The sequence below is a fragment of the Larus michahellis genome, chromosome 12, assembly GCF_964199755.1.
Source record: "Larus michahellis chromosome 12, bLarMic1.1, whole genome shotgun sequence".
Classification (NCBI taxonomy): domain Eukaryota; kingdom Metazoa; phylum Chordata; class Aves; order Charadriiformes; family Laridae; genus Larus; species Larus michahellis.
In genome coordinates this window covers 2,204,276-2,227,753 of record NC_133907.1, presented here as the reverse complement: position 1 = coordinate 2,227,753, position 23,478 = coordinate 2,204,276, and the positions used below count along the sequence as shown (strand labels likewise).

The following is a 23,478-nucleotide window of genomic DNA, read 5'->3' as shown; positions in this document are numbered from 1 at the left end:
TTAAGATGACATCCCTTGGAAGTAACTGTTTTTGAGGCAACAGAATATTGAAGAATTAAAAAGCTGCCGACCCAAGGAAGTTAGGCAACTTCAGAAGGGGATTTATTTCAGTGCCTTGCAATAACGCAGTTACAAAATATGTTTAAATTTCTCAGCCTCACATCAGCGCCTGAGCCACTGTGTACTTTTGAGGTAATGAGCGAATCCAAATGCCAGTGGGTGTTTGCCGGGACGTCTGGCAGACGTGGGACGTATCTGCCAGGGCTGTGCGGACGTCCCGCCTCACCGGGGACGCCCCGTGTCCACATGCGGGCAACCGAGCTGTGCCCTCCGATGCCAGACCTGGGCTCACGAGGAGAATTTGGATATTTAATGTGTATCCAAAAGCAGAAAGAGGCACGTAATTTAGAAAAAAATCATTCAAATTTGAGAGAAATGCCACAGACAGATAAATTGGAGAAAATAAATGCTGGTGTGGGTAGATATGAGAGATACGGGAGCATTAATGTCTGATTTCTCCTTGAAATTTTAGCTTGATTGACACACCAGAGATTATGGGAATGGTGTCTAATCCACGCACGCGTCTCAGGTGGTGGAGACCAGGGTGATTTCCGTCACAGCACATTGCACAGCAGGGAGGGGGGTTCTCTGTAGGGGTTTCCTTTGACTATGGAGGTTTTGTCAGCGATAGCTGGCTGTGTCACCCCCGCCTGTGTCACACCTTGCTCCTCAGACTGCTCTGGCGCCTTTTTCTCAGTGGGTGACTCCTCCACACCACGCCGGGAGGCAGGGGGTGGGGAGGTGGCCTACAGCCTCTCCCCCCAGATCCCACACACATCCAACAGGGGAGGAGGAGAGAAGTCCCTGCTAAATGAGATGTCACACCGGGGGATACAGCACTGCCAGGGGTTGCAAATGAAGAGGCTCACAACAAATGGCTGACCACAGCGATAGCCGAGAGGTGCTGTCGCACCGCACTGGCCTCGCCAGTGTCCAGGTACCACCTGTGCTGCGACAACACTGACCCGACCGCACACACCAGCCAAACCGCAGGCTAGAAAACCAAACATGGAAACAAATCACAGAATGGCCGGAGTGGGAAGGGCCCTCTGGAGATCACCCAGGCCAACCCCCTGCCAGAGCAGGGTCACCCAGAGCAGGTGGCACAGGAACGCGTCCAGGCGGGGTTGGGATGTCTCCAGAGACGGAGACTCCCCCACCTCTCTGGGCAGCCTGTGCCAGGGCTCTGCCACCCTCACAGCAAAGAAGTTCCTCCTCGTGTTGGGATGGAACTTCCCATGGTCAAGTTTGTGCCCGTTACCCCTTGTCCTGTCCCCGGGCACCACGGAGAAGAGCCTGGCCCCATCCTCCTGACACCCACCCTTTAGGTATTTATAAGCGTTGATAAGATCCCCCCTCAGTCGCCTTTTTATTACATGTCGCTGCGATGCTGCTGATGGATACGCCCGCGCCGCTCAACCCCCGAAGGTCGGCTCCCGCTGGCAGCGCGGGGCGAAGGGGGACGGCTGGGCTCTGTGCTGCCAAAGGGGGCACGAGCAGGACTGCGGGCGCTACCACCCCTGCGGTGCCTCAGCTCTAATTGCCCGAGATTGCGCCCTCCTGCATCGAGAGAGCAGCTTACGCTACTCTTGACTTTACACCAAGCAGTACATGTGTCAGATTTGAGAGAGACTATTTTTTTATATTCCCCCTCTTTTTTTTTTTTCTGTGACAGAAAATTGAAATCTGTAATGAAACTATTGTTCCCATTTTTTTAAATCACTGGTCTTTGGCAATTTTAAACTCTGAGGTCTGAAAAATTCATTACTACTAACTTCCATCAAGGGTGTTCCTGAAACCAAAATTACTTAATCAACTCAATTTAGCTTCTTGTGTAGACCTAATTCAGAAAAACTTTATCTTCTTGAATTGTTATTGCAATTAATTTCCCCCCCTTCTTTTTCTGCAGCAGACGACATTTCAGTAATTAGATATTTTATAAAAATGAGTTATTCATTCAGGGTAGCTTCACTTTTATATTTGATTAATCATATTACCACCGAGGTCTGGGTTTTGTCTCCAAGGAAAGTTTAATGACCTCATTTTAATCCTTCTTTTAACCACCAGGCAGGTATCAATGAAGAGAAATAAAATTATCTTCTTTTTTCTTTTTCTCTCCTTTTTTTTTTTTTTGCAATCTCAAGATTACATTTGATGTTTTTTCTGCATGACTGACCCATTTACAAGGAAGAATCCGGCTGATTCCAATTAGGTTCAGGACAGAATCAGGCTAAACAGAGCCTTGAACCGCACCTTAATAACTGACGCTCAGCGTAAAGGAGAGGAACCAGAACCGTTTCACCACACGGCACTCGGTTTAAAGCACTGTACACGATTAATTTAGTGATAATTTGAAAATGAATGTACTGAAAGGAAATAAACAAAACAAAAGCTACTGTAAGCTTAGGTTTTGATTAATGGGATCTATTAGTAAGAGACTTCTATCAAGGAGACCACATTTTTTTTTTATATCAATGCACATATACCCACACAATTGTAACGGAGTAATTCCCATAAACAACAATTTATTTTATAGATGACTGTTTGCCTTATATCAGTGTCTATCTATGCTTTGAATCTAGCTATATGCATACCTGTATTTGTGAATTCCTACATACACATCTTCTTATCTATCTATCTACCCATCCTGCAGACTACACTAAGGGGTCTCGGAGGTATTTCATCCTCTCTGCCACATGCTGCACTGCTGCAAAGACTTCACAGAAATCACAGAGGGGACTGATGCTCTTTTCATTAAGACACGGGGAATTATTGCTTTCTCACGAAGTGAGAAGTATCTTTCATTTTAGATGAAAGAGGTGGTAAAACAAAGAGCAGGAGTTGAGTATCCACAAGAGAGCATGGAGCGTGTCTCCTTTTCCGTGGCACCGCAGTGCGAGGGCGCGCAGGCACGCGGGGACGCTGCACCTGGCAGAGCTGACACCCATCTGCACCCCGCGCTGGGGATCCCGCCGTCCTCATCCCCGTCACAGCTGGGCAGGCATCCCGTCTGCTAGGCTCTGCTGCATGGGCTTTGCATTTAGGTCGGGATCCACATCCAGAGGTGAGTTTTGATTCAAAAGGCGGGTCAAGAGGTAAAGAATTCCTACAGGACATAAATACTTCCCTAACCAGGGCTGACCCGTGGCTCTGCAGCGGCAAAGCCCCCGGCGTTAAGTGTGGTGAGTCCTGGGCAAGGCTGAGACAGGATGGGAAGAAACAATATTGTTTCTGCTTGTTCTCTCTCCCTGTGTTACTGCTACCCCTTGACCCAACAGACGTCCTTAGTCTAATTCACCGCTCGCGACAAAGGCTTTCATCAGGACCTGCAACGTAATGAGAGGCGGAGAGCCCATTTCTGTGTACAAACACTGAATTCTTACTTAGGAAAACTGAACTGATTTGTAGTTTTTAGACTTTGCCAACTATATATTTAACTGAAACACACACAGAATTAGGTAGATGTTCACGCACCCGAAGGCTATCGGGTATATTTGATTCACTTGAATATAATAATTTATTTCAGTTAGATGATGACAGCTCTACAACAGCCCAAGCTTTACCGCGTAGTTCGGCTGAGCTTTGTTTTGATTGGAAAATTGCAAGCGAACAGAGTCCCCTGGGATCTTCCATGAAAGCACAATTGATTTTTAACGATAAATCCTGTCTGCAGGACTGCACAGAACTCCTGGGTTTGTTTTTAGCTGTAAAACAACGCAGTCCTGTAAATTTTCTCACTATGCCGTTAGATCTTTCCCCTGCCAGCTCTGACCTGTGCTGTTCACCTTGATTTCTGCCACTTCTGACAACTGCCTCTACATTATGCCACAGGCATAATTTGGGTTATTTTAAAATACCGTAGCATTCAGGCTAAGCTATATTCAAACGTCACTGTAGACTTTCTGAATGGCACAGGTGTACCGATGGGGACTGTCAGACCTGAATGGGCAGCTACACACACAGCTTTAGTCCGTACGCTGGGAAATGGGGTACGCGGGGCTCAAGATTTAAGCCCTTCATCTTTTCCAGATCTGGACACGCGCCCAGGCCCTGGGAGACAGTCAGCCACCCACTGCCACTGGTTTTCCCTGGATGAGCTGTGGTAAGACCTCTTTTTAGGACAGCCCTTGGTAGGCACCCTGGTCCGTTTCTCTGTCCATGGGAAATCCCACTGGGATGCCGTTCCTGCCGGGCTCTCCCTTCACAGCACGAGATTAACTTGTAAAACACGAGCACACACGTAAAGGGGAATTCTCACCACGCTCACAGGTACCGAATGCTTCCAGATACATCTGGCCGTACATGTGCTTAGGAAACCCCAGACCGCCGGCAGGCTGGCTTGGTTTCTGATGTGGTTCCTACCACCGTTTAATATTGTTTCCCCAAACTAGACCTATTTACACCTTTGCATCTTTTACCTCATTTGGAAGTCAGTAACTTTCAGCCTAAAGGAAAAGCTCAGCGTTTCCTTTGCTACTTTGCTAGTCCTGAACACACAGTTAAAACCAGAGCTCAGCAGGATTCATCTCGGGGGGTGGAGACCCGGTGAAGCATTCGCCCCAAGCTTTGCCACTTGCAAAAAAGTCACATTTTCACAGCTACTTCTGCAGCTCTGCACAGTGCTGCTCTTGCACTGGTTGATGCGCAGCTGTATTTTGTCCTCAAACAGCATTAACATGAGAACAAATGCACACAGAACAAGGAATAAAATTTGGGCTTATGTTTGTTTGCTTTTCCAGAATTTTGGCAAGTTCAGAGAGCAGAAGGACTAAGGGACCATGATGCCATGGCACATTTGATCCTAGGAAATATTAGTGCTCTCGTTCAAGACACCGAAAAATCTCATCTGGATTAATAGATACACATCTGGTGAAAAGAGAAATCCGAGCGGAGCCGGGTGCCCAGCAGGGTTAGCAGGATAACCAGGGAAACGGAAAAAAAGGGTCTGGAGGAGCCCGGCTGGTTTAGCACCACAAAATGATGTGCACTGGTGTATCAGGATGCAGACGGGAGAGAAAGTGGGAAGGAAACACCGAAACGGGAGAAGGAAGTACTTATGGTACAGGCCCACGCTAGCACGGCAGTGCTGCACCAGCGCCTGCTTCGCTTTTGAAAGTCTAAGCCTTCTCAGAGGGGGCTCATCAGCATTTCCCACCAAACTCCTGTGAGCCAGAATACCTGCACGGACAGAGCTCAGACACTTCTGGCAGTGCAGTGCCAAACAGAAAAAGCCCTTTTAACGTGGGTCTCTCTCCATGTCGTTCTGCTCATGAAGCGCCGAGCTCCTCGCTCACATAGAATCACAGAATGGTTTGGGTTGGAAGGGACCTTAAAGATCATCCAGTTCCAACCCCCCTGCCATGGGCAGGGACACCTCCCACTAGATCAGGTTGCTCAGAGCCCCATCCAGCCTGGCCTTAAAAACTTCCAGGGATGGGGCTTCCACCACCTCTCTGGGCAACCTGTGCCAGTGTCTCACCACCCTCATGGTGAAGAACTTCTTCCTAACGTCCAGTCTGAATCGACCCATCTCTAGTTTTAGTCCATTCCCTCTAGTTCTACCATTACCCAACATCCCAAAAAGTTCCTCCCCAGCTTTCTTGTAGGCCCCCTTAAGATATTGGTAGGCCACTATAAGGTCTCCTCAGAGCCGCCTTTTCTCCAGACCGAACAACCCCAACTCTCTCAGTCTGTCCTCATAGGAGAGGTGCTCCAGCCCTCTGATCATCCTCGGGGCCCTTCTCTGGATACGCTCCAGCACATCCATCTCTCTCTTGTAGTAGGGGCTCCAGAACTGGACGCAGTACTCCAGGTGGGGTCTCACGAGAGTGGAGTAGAGGGGGAGAATCACCTCCCTCAACCTGCTGGCCACACTTCTCCTGATGCAGCCCAGGATACAATTGGCTTTCTGTTGAGGCTCATGTTGAGCCTCTCGTCCACCAGCACCCCCAAGTCCTTTTCTTCAGGGCTGCTCTCAAGCCAGTCACTGCCCAGCCTATATCGGTGCTAGGGATTGCCCCGACCCAGATGGAGGACCTTGCACTTGGCCTTGTTGAACTTCATGAGGTTGGCATCTCTTCCCTCCAGCGTGTCAGCTGCCCCACACAGCTTGGTGTTGTCGGCAAACTTGCTGAGGGTGCACTCTATGCCACTGTCCATGTCACTGGCGAAGATGTTAAACAAGACTGGTCCCAGTACTGATCCTTGAGGGACTCCACTTGTCACTGGCCTCCACTTGGACATGGACCCATTGTCAGCCACTCTTTGGGTGCGGCCGTCAAGCCAGGTCTTTACCCACTGAATTGTCAGTCCATCAAAGCCATATTTTATCAGCCTGGAGACCAGGATGTCATGTGGGACAGTGTCAACAGCTTTGCTCAGGTCCAGGTAAGATGACGTCAGTTGACATCTCGCTGCGCACTGGGTCTGTCCAGCCACAGCCGGGGTCCTGACGCAGCACTGCTGCAGCAGCCAGAGACCAGTCCGAGCCAAGACTATTAATTACACAGCCCAGTTAAAAACTGGCAAGAACTGCTTTTTCCAACATACTTGCAACAAGTACTTGCTCCTCCACTGATTAGCCAAATCCACTTTGCAACTGGATTGACCTTACCCAGCGACGCAGCCCCTTCCGCTGGAACACGAGCACCTCTGTGTGCTGGTACTCCCTACCCGCTCTCCTGCTCTAGGTTCAGAGCCAGCTCTGGCCAGGCTGGCGAGGGCCAGTCCCAAACCCTTCCAGCTCTTCTTACTGGGAACCAGCGCCGAGATGCGGCAGCACGGCGGGGAAGGGGACGCAGTCCTAGAGCTGCCTCTTTAAAACACCCTCCACTGGATTCAGCCTCAGAAGAGGAGATTCTCAAAGCAGTGCCAAAGGGCAAATTTTAAAGTAGCTTTAAATAAGACCTCCTAAGGCTCAGGAGCTTAAAGAACTTGAATAGCCCAGTTTCTTTTTTTCCTTTCTTCCATATTTTCCTTTTTTTTTAAAGAAGAGGTTGATTGCCAGGCAGGTTTTCCCAAGAATCCACAAGCTCAACTAATCACAAGCACTTCAGCCCTGCGAAATAATATTTCCCTTGCACGGGCTACTATAAAAACAAGTTCTGCACAGTAGGCAAATTTAAAATAACTTTTAATTAACATTTAAGACACAGAAGTCTGATCATGCAAATTCATCTGCGTCTCCTCTCTGCGCCTGATTGTTCCTGATTGAATATGATAAAAATAGACTTTGTATGAGTCAAGTGTAGGCACGGATTTCTTTAACGTCTCCTCCCCTCTGATTATGCATTTCCTTAGATAAAGTGGAAACCCTTGGCTGGCTATTAGCGGTATCACGGGTCAGACTGGAAAGGGCATCCTGTCTGATAGGAGTTAGATTTCACTGGAAGTAAAGGCATTCCTTCCGTGAGCAAAGAAGATGCCTTCACCTTGCATAAAATCTCACCTGAGCCTCTCCGGCATTGTTCTGTCTCAGCTGGCTTTTAATCTCTGAAACAGCCACACTAATTTGAGAGCAGCCCCCCCTATCTGAGGTGAGCATCTGGCCAGGGGGGCAGCTACAGATCTATATTAATACGGCAAATACGCAACTCGCCTGCACACAGGAGATAAATATTTGAAGGGAGGCTGAGGAGTTTGCACATAATGAAGACATGTGAGAGGACACGACCCTGTTATGAGTAACAGAGACTCCGGATAAGGGAGGGCACACTGATACCAGTTCCTTTATCTTGTAACTGTTATGGAGCCCGTTTCCCACTAACACTTACTACAAAGCCCTTGTAACACAGTCCTGTTAAAATGTCACTATTTTACACCAGCTGATGATTTGGCAGGTGCAAAACCTACCAAAAATGCCACAAAAATGAACTAGCACAGTTAATCACTCCCAAAGGACCGTGCAAAAACTTGGGCACAGGGGATTAACCCACCCTTTTCTGAGGCATCTGGTGCAGAGCCCGCGGGCACGGGCTGGTCAGGCACGGCATGGGGACAACGCGTCCTCCGCTCGCCCAGAGCTCCTACCTCGGCTCTTCAGCAGTCAGGAGAATTGCCCCTCTCCATTTATTTTTGCAAGCAACAATGTCACATGAAGAACACAACACAAAGAGCGGGATGAAGTCCCTTAGCCAGCCAGACGAGCTTTCCCTGGGTCACGGTCCTGCACTGAATCATTAAAATTGCCCAAAATAGCTGCTTATGATGTTTACAGCATCTCGCAGGATGCTCCACTCTTCTGGCGTGGATCTGATTGCTTCCCACGCCGGGGCAGACTCTCATGAGACATTGCCTCGCTGTTAGCTGCTCTCTGAGGCTTCCCAGCACGGCCAGATCACATCGCAGATCAAGAAAATGTTCACCATCACAACATCAGAGCCGGAAAGGATTAGAGGAGGTCACCTCGCCATCGCTGTGCCCCAGCGCCTCGCCGTTTGGTGCAGGTAGTCCTGGTCGTTGACTATCGGAACTAGTCATGACTCTTGCTGATGGAGACTGGACTTACAGTTCACAGCAGACTTTAGTTTAAAATTATTTCGTCGAAAGACTGTGATTTTTTCCCCTCCATATAATTTCAGAATCCTTTGTAGGAGAAGGTGGGGCTACTTCTTCCCCTGCTATTGTGCAGGATTTCACCCACTCTCAGGCAATGTGCTCAAGGGTACGAAAACCACATTGATCCACTTTCCCGTAAGCAAGCAATCATTTTGGAGTTTTATCAGAGTGTCTTCAATTTGTACATTTAAAGATCTTCCATGTGATTTTTTACTGCTCTTTTTCCACTTCTCTCCCAGCGCTGTGTTTTGATCCCAGCCCACCTGGTGCCTCGGCTGTCCGTCCCCCCGCGCCTCGGCAGGGCAGCCGCCCCTCCGGACATGGGATTTGGGCTCCTGTGTGCCCGTGTCTGAACCTTCACACGGTCCCTGCACGCAGCCTCTTCACCCCCCAGCCTGACCACGGACGTGACCTGACTTTCTTGACCATCGCAGCAGCTGTTTTCTTCTCTCCCGTCCTGTTGTTAAGTTTTACACAGTAACATTAATTCCCGCTGCTGAATACATGAGCTGTGACACCAGCATGGTGCAGTGCCCTCCTGAGCTACACTCTTATCCAGAAACGATTAAGTCTAAAACCACCCTGGCTGAATGACAGGTAATTTAGGAGCGCTATAGGGTGGGCCTTTGTATGTGTCTATGCTGAATACAGTTGCCTCAGTTCCTTTCATCTGGCAGCTCTCCAAGAGCAAACCACAATTTCAGTTATTCAGCCTATTTTGTTTTTACAAGAGCATCTCAATACAGAAGTACTTTAAATAAAAAATACACTGTATCTGTCCAAGCAGTCCCCGGTCTTAAAAGAGACCATGGGCTTTCCTACCCTCTGAGGAGCTGTAGATTTCCTGGAAAGAGTTCTTTCTGTTTTTTGGAAGTGTTAAAATGCAGATCAGCCTATTTGAGGACAGGAAGGAGATTCAGCTCAGGTTTAAAGAGGCTGATCCGCACAATGGTGTTCTCTCTGCCAGTCAGGGGAATGACATATTGTCCTTTCATACTCATGTGAAATTCATCCTGCCTATACCTAGAAGTATATCAAAGATACTTGTTTCCATGGAATCAGAAAATATTGTTGTAAAGCACCCTTGGTTTTCAAATCTTTATAAAGTCCCATGTGCTACTGTGCAAAGCCCTTTGGCCCCTGCAAAACTCCTTATTCACTGATTGAAATTAGAGAAATAATGGTACAGATCAACCCTGCTTAGAGGAAAAGCAGAATTTTCTAATCCATTTAACACAATCTTATGGGTAATTCTCTTGATGGCTTTTATTCCTTCTAGGTTTAACACACAGTGAGACATTAAATACTCAGAATTCACCTGAAAGCAAATTTCCGTTATCTCACCTTCCATCAGCTTCAGCTTTGGAAAGTGTTTTGGAAAGACATTAAAACACCCCACATCTGGAGGGATGCTGCCCCCCCGAAGGCACTGATGGGGGGTGTGACTGCCACGGCCCATCCCGGGACAAGGACCAGCCAACCTGGGTCATCGGGAAGTACCTGCGCTTAAATGGCGTGGCCACTAGATGTCATTCCTTTTTCACGCCAGCGAAGGTTAAAGTAGCCTTTACCCGGCAGAACAAGGTCCCCCCGGCAAGCACTAGCCAGCTGGGGCACAGGCACCGCTGTGGTCAAAGTCCCACGGCCCGGGAGACGCACAACTCCGTAGGACACGCCGCTGGAAAACCTTCCTGACAACCAGCCCATGCTGGCAGGAGAAAGGACCAGATGGCCCAAGACTTTTATCAGACTTCTGGGGCTCTTCACAACCGCACATATCCTACTGCAGGAGGTATTTAACGACGACTTTGCCGTACAGAGCTCGGCGTGTTCACTCGGGCGGACACGAAGCACGCGTGCTGCTGCTACACCCACCCTGTCCTTGCCCAGCAGCAACGCGGGCCCAGATCTAAAATAGTGTTGGGTGCTCATCTTTGATGCAGGAGGGATTTAGTGCCTGCCTTTCCCTGAGAATCCAGGCCCAACTCACTTCATCAGAAAATGCTGGCACTGCTCAGCATCCGAGCACACCCCACCCATGAGCCTGGCTCCCGATGGGAAGGAAGGACCCGGACCCCACAGCAGCCATGGAGCCGATCGGGGTCCACGGTGGCATGAACTGGGCTCTGCATGACTTCTTGAGTTCTGCTACGTGTTTGTAGTGCGTAAGGGTATAACTAAGGGAAACTTCAGCACTATGTGACTAAGTATTTGCATATCTCTTAGGATGGAATGAAAATTCAGAATAAAATAAATAATACAAACATTCTTCAAAGGATGTTCAGTGTCTTGAGCAAAGCGCAGTGTGACTTTCTGTATTTTTAAAGATTTGGTATCAGTTTAAGACAGATCATTTACTGCTCCTTGTTGACCGTCATAGGAATAAAAGCGGTGGATCCGCAATGATTTCTCACTGATTAGCACATGGACCTCTGTACTGCTCTGTGGTTTCTACAATTACCAAGCATATTTCTGATGCTCTGTGTCTATGGATTGTGAAGGTTGGAAGCAACCAGACCACATCGTTTCACCTTCCATCTCTTCATTTTTACCTTAACCAGCTCTAAGAATTTGCCATTTGCAATTTCTTTATTTTTTTTTCCCTTGTCCCCCAGTAACAGCAACTGGGAGCACATGAGAACAGAATAGAGAAATACTGTACTAATATAAGAACAATCTTTTAACTGATTAAAGCCAGATGTACTGAAAAATGTCTACACGTTTACTGACAGCACACACAAATACATCTGGTAGAGCTATCAGTAAAAACAAATTTTACCGGATACCTGTTACCATTTAGAGTATTTACTGCTTCCTCGAAATCATATCCAAGCTACTAAGCCCCAAATCTCTCTTAGTGCTCAGGATTTCACTCATAAGTAATAACAACTCTGATATCTCTACAGCCAATTGCTGTGGAACCACTGCACCCTCTCCGCTGCAATCAGACAGACTCTGTTTGCCACCTTATTTCAGCTCCTTTAGCACCTCAGTGAAATTGGTCGCCAAATAGTTTTGCTACTTCACGAATCATTATTCTTTTCCTTTTTTCCTCTTGTTTTCCCCCCAAAAGTCTTTGTTCTATGGCTATCTGTCACGTTCTTCCCGTCTGCCAGACCAGCTGAGAGGGACGATGGCTATAAACACCCTGAATTTCTGCCAGGCCGCGCGTCCCCGCACCGCTGTGCTGATGTATCGACACTCACAGTGCTGGTGGTGAATTCGGGCGGGTTGTCATTCACATCTGTCACCGTAATGATCGCCGTCGCCGTGTTGGAGAGACCATAGTTAAGATTTCCTTCCATATCGGTGGCTTGAACAATGACGATGTACTGCTGAACTTTCTGGAAAAAAAGAAAAGGAAAGATGAGAAACAAAGATGCGTCCTGTAAAATGACTTCGTTTATTTTCCGTATACAAGTGCAATCTTTAAGACGACTAAGAAGTTAATTGGATTCAACATGTTAGTAAAAAAGACAGATAAAATTTTCTACCACATTTTGGAAGGGATTTTTACATAGATTAGTGGATATCACCTGTTTTATGGGAAAATAAAAATCTTATGGGCAAAATTCCTTGGTTGAAACAGACATTTTCGTTCATCTTAAAGGATTTTCGGCAACATTAGTTTCTGTCTTCTGAAAGCCAGTAGAAATTTTGCTAATGTGTTTTCACTGAAAACATCACTAAGAACATTATAACCCCCAAATTGACAGCAACGTTCCCTGGCCGCCCTCCAGCTCGTTCTGCTCACACAGCCCGATGCCCACAAAGTGTTTTGATACTTAAAATACTCTCCATGCTTCAATCCTTAAAACAGTCTTGGTAAATAAGGAGAATTTAAGTCCAGTATGAAAAAAAAAAATATTCAACGCAATAAACTGAAGCCTAGTAGAACTGCTTTAAATTCCTGAGCACCCCAACCAATGGGGCTCTCAAAGAAAAAGCCTTACAGAGCCAGCCATAAAAATCACTCATTAGAAGGTCTTCTAGAAGACGCTGTATGTCAGTGCAACTGGAAAATAAACCTGAATAAAACAGGAGGGGCGCCTGATGCTGGATGTATGTACTTCTCCCTGGGATGTCTCTTCACTTCGGAATATCTGCCCGCACTGAGAAAAGCCTCCGGAGCTTTAAAACTGGCCTCAACACTAAATTTTCATTTGGATCTGTGGAATTTACTATGGATGCCTACGCGTGTTGCGCTCGGGGTTCACGGAGCACGTTGCAGGCAGATAAGAAAGCGAAGCTCCTCTCCTGCAACACGGGCAGAGCGATGCGCTGAGAGCCAGGGAGGGATCCAGCCCAAATGGGTGGGACTCGGGGCAAAGCCAATCACGGGTGTCCATTCGTTAAGGTTTCAGGTGTAATTACAGACACAAACCGGGACACGAGGGCAAGCGGCTGCGATGGTGCCATCAGAGAGCCCGAAGGGTGCGACACCCAAGGGGAGGCACCAGGTTCGGCAGCAGAAGCTTGGGCCAAGCCACGGGCATCGCCCTGCGCTCGGAACAGGGCTGAGATCCTCCAGGGCAGCTCCGCTCCCCCGCCGATGCCAGTGTGTGCAAAGTGTCAAATGCCCTCTGGAATTTCAAAGGGCAAGAATTAGGTCAATTAGGTCTCTCTGTTCCTACATAAACATTCTCAAAGAGCTGTACCTGGCTTAACTCCTAATTCTTCTGAGTTGCTAGAATAACAGAGATCTGAATTTTAGCTTTATCTTGATTCCAGGTCTTTTAATTGACAGATATTAACCTGCTAAATTGTCAAGAAATCACACACGAGGATCCATCAGCACCTTGCAACTGGAATATATTATGGAAATGCACTTTCATTATCTCTTGCTGCCTTGTATAATAAAACATGAGGGAGAAACTATTGTTAGCCCTTGTTTTTCCTCATGCAAAGAAGTTGCCGTTCATTACTCCAGCTGTAAAGCACTGCGTAACTGTAAGGCTGAAGTGTCCTTATTAGTGAATGTAATTTTGATTTCACATTTAGCTTTTCCTTCCTTATTCTCTCTTATAGACAACTTGGGAGGCTGACAGAAGTACTCCCTAACAGGCCGAATGCTGGCGAGCCAAATCAGGTTTAAATCACAGAAGGAGGGGAAGGTATTTAAAAAAATAGTGGCAATCAGATTCCACAGAAACCAGCAAAGCAGGACAGAGGGTCACACGAGAGACCGCAGTTCAGTAGTGCCCTAGATGGCAAGGCCACCCCTCACGCTCCTCGCCGCAGTGCGATGGAGACAGGGAATTCACAGCGTTTCCGACTCGATGGCGTAGCCACCCCGCGGTACTGCAAGACCCTTGGGAGCGCCGGCAGGAAAAAAAACGTTCCTTCCTTCAGTATCAGCCGAGAGGGCGATGAAAAGTCTCCATTGGCCGGGGGGCTGCTCTTCCACCTCGGCTGTTTTCCACCCTCCCGTGTTTGCAGACTGACCCCCCCAGCAGCTCCCAGGCAAAGGCAGCCCCCGCCCGGGCAACCACAGCTCCGGAACCCCCGGCACCCTCAGGCGGGCTTGAGTCTGGACTGCGAGAGCGAGCTGCAGACCTTGGGGAGGGTCACGCTCCGCCTGCGCCGCACTTACCCATCGTGGGACCCAGCCTGCAAGGCTCCCACCCCGCCTGCTCCGCTCCGGCTCGCTTCGCGCACTTCTTAACTAAAGCTTCCCCTGGAAACACGGCTCTTCGCATACAAGAGGGGGTAAGGGACTAGAAAGTTTCATTTGAAAGTTTTCTTAACTTCACAATTTCACTGCTTATTAAATTATAAATACTCTCATGACATATGCCTCTGTGTGTGTGGGTGATCACAGACCCTGTCTTATTAATCTCAGCTTCACAATAAAGTTTTTTTTTATTTAACAAAGTGCCTTTCAGAGCACCGTAGCACAGTGTTAATAAAAAACCCCGCACAAATTCAGAACACTAAATTAAAGAAATTTAAGAGAAAGATTGTATCAATCAGATAATACAAAGCCAAAAATGAAAAATGCCCAGAATTTAGTAACGTACAATCATACCAGCCACCGAGAGCCGGGGCATAAGGATGGGAAGAGGGGAAGGAAGGCAAAGCAGCGCGGCGGAGCGCCCGAGCCCAGCGAGCAGTGCAAGGAATTAGAGCAGATCTCGGATGGATGGAATGGTCAGGCAGGATCATTCGGGAATGGACCCGTTTGGGACGGGGGCTGTACGTCGGGACACCGGAGGCAGCGGCGAGGGGCGAGCTGTGGGGAAACTTCAGAGCCAACACCAAAGTCGTGCTGATTTCCAGCAGCTGAAGACTTAACTGTTGCATTCAGAGCAAAAGTGCAATCTGCCACGGAGAATGGCCGCGGCTGGCACGCAAAGTCTCAAAAAAGGCAAACCCATGGAAATGGAAGGAGTCTGGGGTTCGTCAAACCTTCAGGCACCGGGTTACCATCCACATCCAGTTCCATCGGGAAGGCCCCAGCGCGGGCATACAAGGGTGGTGCTTTCAAGTACCCAGTTTTAGTTTATAACTAATTCAATTCTCAGTAAGATTGGCCCCAGCAGATAACAAATTACTGATTTTTTGTTTTTCTGTAGCTAACCTTTTTGCTTTTGTGCATTAAGCTGATTTTATTGAACCACTCAATCAATTTTAATTTCAACGTGTCCTTCCAATTCGTCACAACATCTCCAGGGGCATCTTAGTTTGTTGTCCTAATATTATTATTATTGTTACAGTTATTAAAAAAAGAAAAAAAAAAACCAAAAACGCAGCTCCATGCCCCCAAGCACAAGAGACATTTTCTTGATGGCATCTTCATCATACAGAATAATTCTCATAGACTCTTTCTTAACAAAAACGACATTTTAAAAAGCATGGGGCAGAAACTACAGCATAGAGGTAACACAAAAAGGTCCTAACCCAGAGAAATGAAAGAGTTACCCTATGTCTGCCCTGACGGAGATGCTGTGGAACTAACGAAATGAGCCTCTGCCCCCAGGGGGTCCAGCCTGAAAACCCAGCCCCAGTGAGGCCCCTGGGAGGTCCAGCAGCCAGTATTTTTAACAAATCTAACAGATCTTCATGCTAGAGGAAAGTCGACGCGCTGCTTCTGCTTAAGCCAAGGAAAATACCCCTCATCTTGATAAATGCAGAGCTTTTAGTCTGACCTAAAAACCAAGATGGGCTTTTGAAGGGAAAAATTATGAAGGAAAGAATAATTAAAGGAACTGTGGCAGATCTAATCTGTCTGCTCTTCTGTCAATCATCTGATACAGTGACATAAAGAAATGCACCAGCTAAATTCCAGAAGATGGGAATTAGTTGAAGGAAGTTAATGGGAAGTTGAGCACGGGCTTGGCTACAAACGCGGCAGTGCCTCGTACAGAAAGGAGTAACAGCTTGAAAGAAGGGTAACCTGAGAATTAAACAACAAAACCACGATGTGATTTAACAGCACGAAATACAAGCTAATGCAGCAAGGGACCAATCGCAAAACTTTTCTGGAAGCTGGTTTACTGGACATGAGCAAGGAGGACTGGCACCATGTCCCACCAGCCCCCTGAGGAAGACACAAACGCTGTGGGCAAAGGCATCGTGTGCCGCGTTGGCGCTGCAGATACGGCAGGACGAAGGCCTGGTGCCAGGCCCCGCGGGCTCATCGGGATGCTGTGCGCCATCCAGGCCCCTCATAGTCACTGCTGAGCAACCCGGATCCCACCAGGTGCCGGCAGTGAAGAGCCCATCACCGGAGAAGAGCCTGGAAGAACTTGGCTTGTTTTGCCTGGCAAAACGAAGGCTGATAGCAGACATGATTGCCGTCTATAAATACATCGGGAGGATAAACACGAGGAAGGCAAAAGAGCAATTTAAACTAAAGGACAATGTTGACACAAGAACAAACGGGTACAAACTGGCCATGAATAAATTTAGGCTGGAAATTAGTAGGTCCTTCACTGCTAAACGAGCGAGATGCTGCAGCAATCTCATATAGGGCCTGGGGAGCAAAAATGTTCCAAAGAAAGTATTAAATTAGGGATACAACCCTTTTGGTCTAGGTAGAAATTATGACAAATTGAGCTAGAGCAGAAGTCAGATCTCAGCATTCTCCGTGTACTAACAACTTTTTAGGAAGAAAAAGAATAAAACCCCTTTCAGGCAAATACCACAATATGTTTGTGTGAAAATGGTTTAAGCCTTAACACCGGTGGCTATCCCCGCACCCGCCCGTTCCACCGGCGCACACAAAGGAGGAGGTGCCCCAAACGGAGTTACAGCTATTGCAAGTGGCTGTCCCCATCCAGATACACGAACGACACCGCCTTAAATCCCTGACCGAGCTGAGCACAGCCTTGTGAGAGGTTATAAATAAAACAAAATCGTATTCGGAGAGAATCTAAAAGAACAAAGTATTTTAAAATTAAATCCTAGGAACGAAGTGCTCTCTGTGATCCCCATTTTCAAATGGGCATGCCCACTATTTATAGGAATATGGCTATTCCTGGTTTACACGTGCAATTATTGTAGATCACACACGAGCCGGGTAACTGTGTACGCTGAAGTCCAGAAATGCAGTAATTATGTGATTAAATTAATCTGCATTATGGACAAAGGGTTTGCAAAATTAGGACCTACATTTTCAAAGCTCTGTACAAATATTGTCCAATTAATTACCACTTCCTGAGAAATGTATGACTAGCTAATTTTAGCATCATATCTGGTAAAGCAAATAAGGTTACTGGGATGCTGCTTTACTGAGTAGGAATCTACTGATGAAGGAGTGAGAAAATCTAAATCCTAATTCCTTCCATGGCTATCCTCACATCTTTAAATTTCTGTGCTTTTCCATCTTCCCTAACTTTTGCAATGCCAATGAGAAAAATACGGGAGTATTTTTTTCTAAATAATTTATTTACGTGCTAGTGACATTTTGATGTTCACTTTTTTTTGGTGTGGGACAGCTGATGGTGAACACACGAGGAATAAATACCAGAGCCAGGAAAGCCAATGTGAAAACAAATAGACAAACTCCCCCCAAACATCCGCTTGACTCTAGCAGAAGTACTTTTTCCAAAAAGGCCCAAGTAGCCATCATTTAAACAAAGCTCACAGGCAGGCCTTTTGAAGGGTTTATCCCTTAGTACTCCCTACTTAGCCGTTAGCTAGGAACACAGATTTCCAGAAGAAAGCCCCGTTCTGGGAGCCCGGCGAAGGCAGCAGCTCCCACAGACCCACCAGAGCCCCCGAGGCGTTTCGCGGTGCCCCGGGCGGGTGGTGGTGAGCGAGCTCCGCCTGAGCTGCACCCGGAGCCAGAGCCGCGCAGAGCCTTCCACGGAACTCGACCTCCTCATTCCCCGCAGAGCACAGCGTCCCGTCACGCACGCAGCACCTCAGCAGACAGCAAACCCCGGGCCCGTGAATCTTAATGCACAAACTGCTGCTGCCTGGGATAAAAAAGATGCAGTTTTGCTCCATCCCAATCCCGCTAGGCAGATCCAGCTACTATCCAAGGCATTTCGCGCTCTGGCTAGGGCAGGGCTATGACAAGGGAGGGGACCCCATTTTTAAAACAAACTGGGCTACTTAGTGCTGCACAACCAGGACCAGTGAAGCAGACAGGTTTATTTTCTCCGTTTGGCTGAGGTGATAGGGGCTTTTGTTCCAGCTCCCCACCCACAAGCACCCGGGCACACCTGACTTGATGAGGTACCTGCGACCGCAGAGCTCCGGAGCGGGCAGCGTCTTGCTCTAACTCTACCTATCGACACGCAGCTTCGCCTCCTGAAGCAGCCGTGTGTTAATTAAGCTGGCTTTCTTCCTTAATGGAGGTGCCAATATGAAACATCCCGGCCTCTGACACACACGTCAGGCCCCGTGAAATCCCGTTACCATCGGACTGGCCCTGCCTGGCACCCAGGTACTGAGAAACACCTCTGGCTCAGGAGAAGCCGCGGTCCCACCACCCGCTGCTCTCCGAACCGCGCTCCGCAGCGTGCTCCCATTAAACCCATGGCTGCGGCACGGCCCAGCTGCTCCGGCCACCCCCTGTCAGCCCGGTGGCACTGCACGGGCAGCCGAGGGTGGGAAAGCCAGCAAGCACTGAGGATAACGCCTGGGGAGGTTTCCCTCTGCCATTGTGAGAGGCCGAAGCACCCCGTGCTCAGCCCATCCCAGCACACGCTCCACTCCCACCCATCCATGCCTAGCCAGAGCGTGCGGAGGAGGAGGGAGAGGAGGAACGCTCCTGCCACCCTCCCCACAGGCGAGGATTCCTGCCGGCAGCGCAGAACGTGCGTGACTCAGAAAGAAGGAAAATATTTATTTGGGAGCCGCTCTGATGAGCGCTTCTAGCGTTCGTTCTGACTCACCGGCAGCTGGCACCCACACCGCCAGGCTGCCCGCAGAAACCAGCCCAACACACGCCATGTTCTTCTGAGACAAAGAAAGGCACAGGGGCTACACGCCAGCGCCAGGGTTTTTATTTGCCACTGCACCTGTATTGACAATCGGCCTGTGATAGCTTTCACCTGGCAGCCCAATTAACAACCAGCAATTAAACTTTTTCTAACGCTTTCCCTCTCAGCACCTGAGACCTGTAACCTGTGGGGTCTCCCACTTTGTATTACTCATCTTTTTCTCTCTTAAGCTACTGCACTTTAAGATAGTATTTTAATGCGTTATCATTTACACATTTTAACCCACTCAGAACCAGCAGATGCAATCAGTTCTTCCAGCTTCTCCCAGGGTGGGCGCTGGATCTCCCAGGTGGGTGTCTCTTTGCAGCCGTGTTCTCTTTGGTGTGGCGGCTTCTGAAAGCCAAACAGCTTCTGGTGGTGGGTACAACGTCCAGCAACGCCGAACTGAGCTTTCCTATGAAAGCATGAGGAAGTGCTTTAAAAGTCACCTGAAAGAAACGGAATGTGATCTTTTTATCACATTGAGGTTATAATATGAAAGAATGCCGGAAAGCCTTTCAGGAGTCTACTCTCTTTGGCCTCTCAGTAGTGTCAGACCAAACGCTTTGGTGGCTGTTGCCCCTGGCTGCCTTTTTTGTGTGTTATTCAGACAGTGAAAGTGGAAACCTTTCCAAAGGACAGGCTAGGTACAGAGAAGACTCTAACAGCCACGCCGAAAGCCCTCCAGCATCCTGGCCGTACCTCCCCGTAGCCTCCAGGACAGGAGATGCTGAACCAAACCGAATTCTCATCCCCCTGGTGTCAGGGTGAGAGCTGGGATGGGGCTGAGCAGCCGGCGCCCGGAGCGGGGCCATCGACTGAGCATCGCAGCTCGGAAAGAGATCTTCTAGTTGTCAGGGATACAAAGGCAAGCTCAGAAATATACACTCCAAACACTAAAAAGCCCCAAAACAAAACCAGTAAAAACCCCCAGCAGACAAATATCTGAAAACGGTAAGAGAGACCGGGGATCCTGGTGGATCATTTTCGTGGTAAGTTTCTTAACGCCGGGCGCTAGCAGCACTGTGCGTAGGAAGGGCTGTATTAGACAGGAACAGAGATGCTCTGGAGTGTGATATGCTGCAAACACATTCATCTGAGATAGATATGTGTGTGTATATATATATATTTCTGAGTGAGTTTTGCTCCTGAGGGATCAGGCATGGAACCCAGGCTACCAAGGGTTTGAAAAAACACCCAAGCTGAAACCCCACGGCGGTGGAACACGGGAGGAATATCAATGCAGCAACTTCTGCCCGAGGAAAGGGACCTACTGGAAAACACATCCAGCAGAACAGTCAACTGACCCCAACGCACCTGCAGAGGCTTTGCCACGCTCTGACCCCCGCTTACGGGAGCAGCGTGGCCTGAGGCACGCTGGATACAAGGTTAATAGCCAAGGAGGGGCCGTTTAACCTGATACTTGTTCTAGGCTTCGAGTTGCAAAGGATGAGGACGAGAGGTCACCACATTTTTTATCTGACATTTGAGCACAGACATTTGTCAAAACTTGAATGTAGTTGGTTGAAAATCTTTTAAGCCCAAAGAAATTTTTATATATGAAATAGTGCTTTAAAATTGTCCTCATTCTTTATTCTCTTCTATATTTAAGCCTGTGACAGCATTTTCCAGTTTTGGGAAGTTTTTTAACATGTACATAACATTTATTGGGATTTTTTGGTTGTTTTTTTTTTTTTTTCTGACTGAGCCTTGGCAAGTAAGACACCAGGCCTGGAGCAAACGGAAAATAAGGACTGGGCTGTTTTCAGAAGATAAGTATGAAAAGAAAAACACCACAAAAAGAGGCCAGTGTTCTATAGAATTTTTTTTTCTAGTCTAAAAATATTTTACGTACTGATGCTGCCAATGAGGGACCTAACGGATTCCCATGCCTCAAGGAGCCCCATAAAGGCATTTGGGTCGTGCACAGTCTATTGAAGCTATTCAGGCGCTATGGACTGACCTCAAAATTATTATCGGAATTATTATCAAAATTACTATCAGAAACTCTGTTGTAACGGTATCTCCGTCCTCGGATGGTATTGACTTTCCTGTTTAGAAAGACTGCCAGTTAACGACCTTCTCTTATGGTTCTCATTTAATGCCAAACTTAGAGTCACAGAATCATTAGAAATGGGTTACATCTCGCTCTTCAGTGATCCAAACTAGAGATCAGACAGAAGTCCACAAGGAAGCAAGAGAGAAATAAGGAAAATGAATTACATGCTTCTGATTGTCACCACTGCTATTCATGCAAGGGGGTGGCAGTGAGCTGGTATGAGCTACAAATAAATTTCATTAAAAAAAAAAAGAGGTACGACGAGTATCTTGGATGAGGTATTTTGATTCCGACTGCAGCCCCTGAGTCGGTGCCAAGGCAGAGCGGGGCTGTGATTAAGGCTCCAGCTTGGAAGACCTGGATTTTGTTTGCATTTTCCCAAACACTCCCCAAGTGACCTTTAGCAGGTCATTTAATTTTTCCGCGCCTCAAAAGAAATTGAAAATAACACTTCAGAACGAAATGAAAACACTTCCTTATCTCACAGCCATATCGTGAGAATAAAAATCCATTAGTTTGCTGAAGCGCTCGGCCACCCGGGATGAGGGGGGCTGCGGAGGCGCCCACCCCCAGCAGCCTCCCCTCCGCGGGTACCGCCGCAGAAGCTGGCGCCTCCAGCACCCTGGCAGGAGCCAGGAGCAGACGCCGCTTTCAAATCCCGCCGGTATTTCACAGGCTTTATGCCCCAGAGACGCCAGGTCATCTGGCAAAGCACTTAAAAGGGGACCTGAGGAGCAAGGCTTCTAACTTTTGGCTGAGGCAATTTTTGTAAAACCATGAAATTACATCCGGCTTTTCTTGGACAGGAAGAGAGGAGCAATAGTTCAATGTCTAGGTGGCCACACGGCAACCGTCGCTGCTGAGAGGTGTCCTTTGGTAAGTGTGCCGCCATTAAATTGATGCCGCTTCCAGTTTGCGTCTGCCGCCTTCTGACAAAAGGAGTGAGCGTCGAGAGACGGAAAAATCCAAAAACCCCAGGCAGACCAGAAGGGAAAGTAAACAACAACCTGAAACACATTTTTGAAAACAAAAAATGATCTTCTTTGGGCTCGCGCAAACGAAATTCTTCCTATAGTGGGTAACTTCTGGGTGATTACCCAAAGGCCAGGCTTTGGGAAAAAAACCCCTATCCTAGTTATGTCCGTTGCACTCTCATAATCCACAAAACCTTTGCTGTCAAATGCTGCCAGAGCGATTTAATAAACAGGGAGAATGCCTTAATGTATTCTGAAACCTGAAAACCACCCATCATTAGCCCCACATGCTGTTTTCCTGCTTTCTCTGCTTTAAGCCATTTAGCCGCTACAGCTGTTTTTCTTGTAAGTCTGACTTCTGTTTTTATCAGCCTGATTTGTTTTCTGGTGTATCTCGCTTGATTAAAAAGAGGAAGAAAAACCTTTCACAATTCAGGTAAAACTGCCTTCTTCTTTAAGCTCTGTCAGGCTGGAAGCTTGGAAAAGATCATCAAGAAGATCAGCGTAGGTGAATAAATATTCATAATATTGCTCATAATTTATACTTGGTCTCATTTTTGCAGATAGGCTTGAAATTCCACACTCATGACACCGCTGCTATAGTCAGACCTTTTTACTCTTAGGAGCATGAGGTTTTCTAAATCCCATCAACGCAGCAATTAAAAAAATAAAATCAAAGCAATATATTCAAGATAATATATTCAAACCACTTCCTCTAATCCTATAGCTATACACATGGTGTGTACAACACAAGGATCCTGGATTTTAAAATTAACGGCACTCAGGAGCACACACGAGTCTTGGGAATCTCTACTGTGTTGACTCTGTGTGGTCTGGATAAAACAAACTAACTTGGTGTAATTCGTTATTCATTGCTGCGAATCATTTTAAGAAAACAGCTTGGCTAAGGCCTTGCTAGCTGCGTATCATATATGCCTTCACCATTATGAACTGAAGGGAACACCCAAACAGTGAAGGAACAGGTTATAGTCGGAAAAGCAGCTGATTTAATTAAATTTGGCAGAATGAAAGGTTAGTGGAAAACAGTCAAATAACTGAGATTAATGCAAGATGCTCCCTGTTGTATTTCCCTTAAGAGCTGTTTTCCCAGGTATGGGAAGGGTCACGTTGTGTCGATTTGCTGAGAGAGAAAGTGATTGACAGAATTACCGGGAAAGAAACTTGGTTTGGTTGTGGAGTCGGAAATACTAATGGGGGCTCCTGTCAAAACCAGCCCTGCCTGCAAACGGCTCTGTCTCCCTGGCTTTGCATAGGGCCGCGCTCTTCAGGAGCTGCAGACAACCAGGGGCAGCTGGGCAGGGTCAGGCAGCGGAGACTCAGATGGAAGCTCCCGCCCACCCCCGCCACTGAAAAGCCATCACGGGTCTGTGCCTCG

The 23,478-nt window shown here is 47.7% G+C and overlaps 1 protein-coding gene across 4 annotated transcripts in view; it reads right to left on the bottom strand.

The window, feature by feature from the left end:
- Window positions 1–23,478, bottom strand: part of CDH4 (cadherin 4) — a 455,155-nt gene that overhangs the window by 37,068 nt on the left and 394,609 nt on the right. For all 4 annotated transcript variants that reach the window (XM_074604741.1, XM_074604743.1, XM_074604744.1 and 1 more), the window contains one exon: window positions 11,823–11,960. In XM_074604741.1, the coding sequence (XP_074460842.1) occupies window positions 11,823–11,960 (138 nt within the window). The remainder of the gene's footprint in view (window positions 1–11,822; window positions 11,961–23,478) is intronic.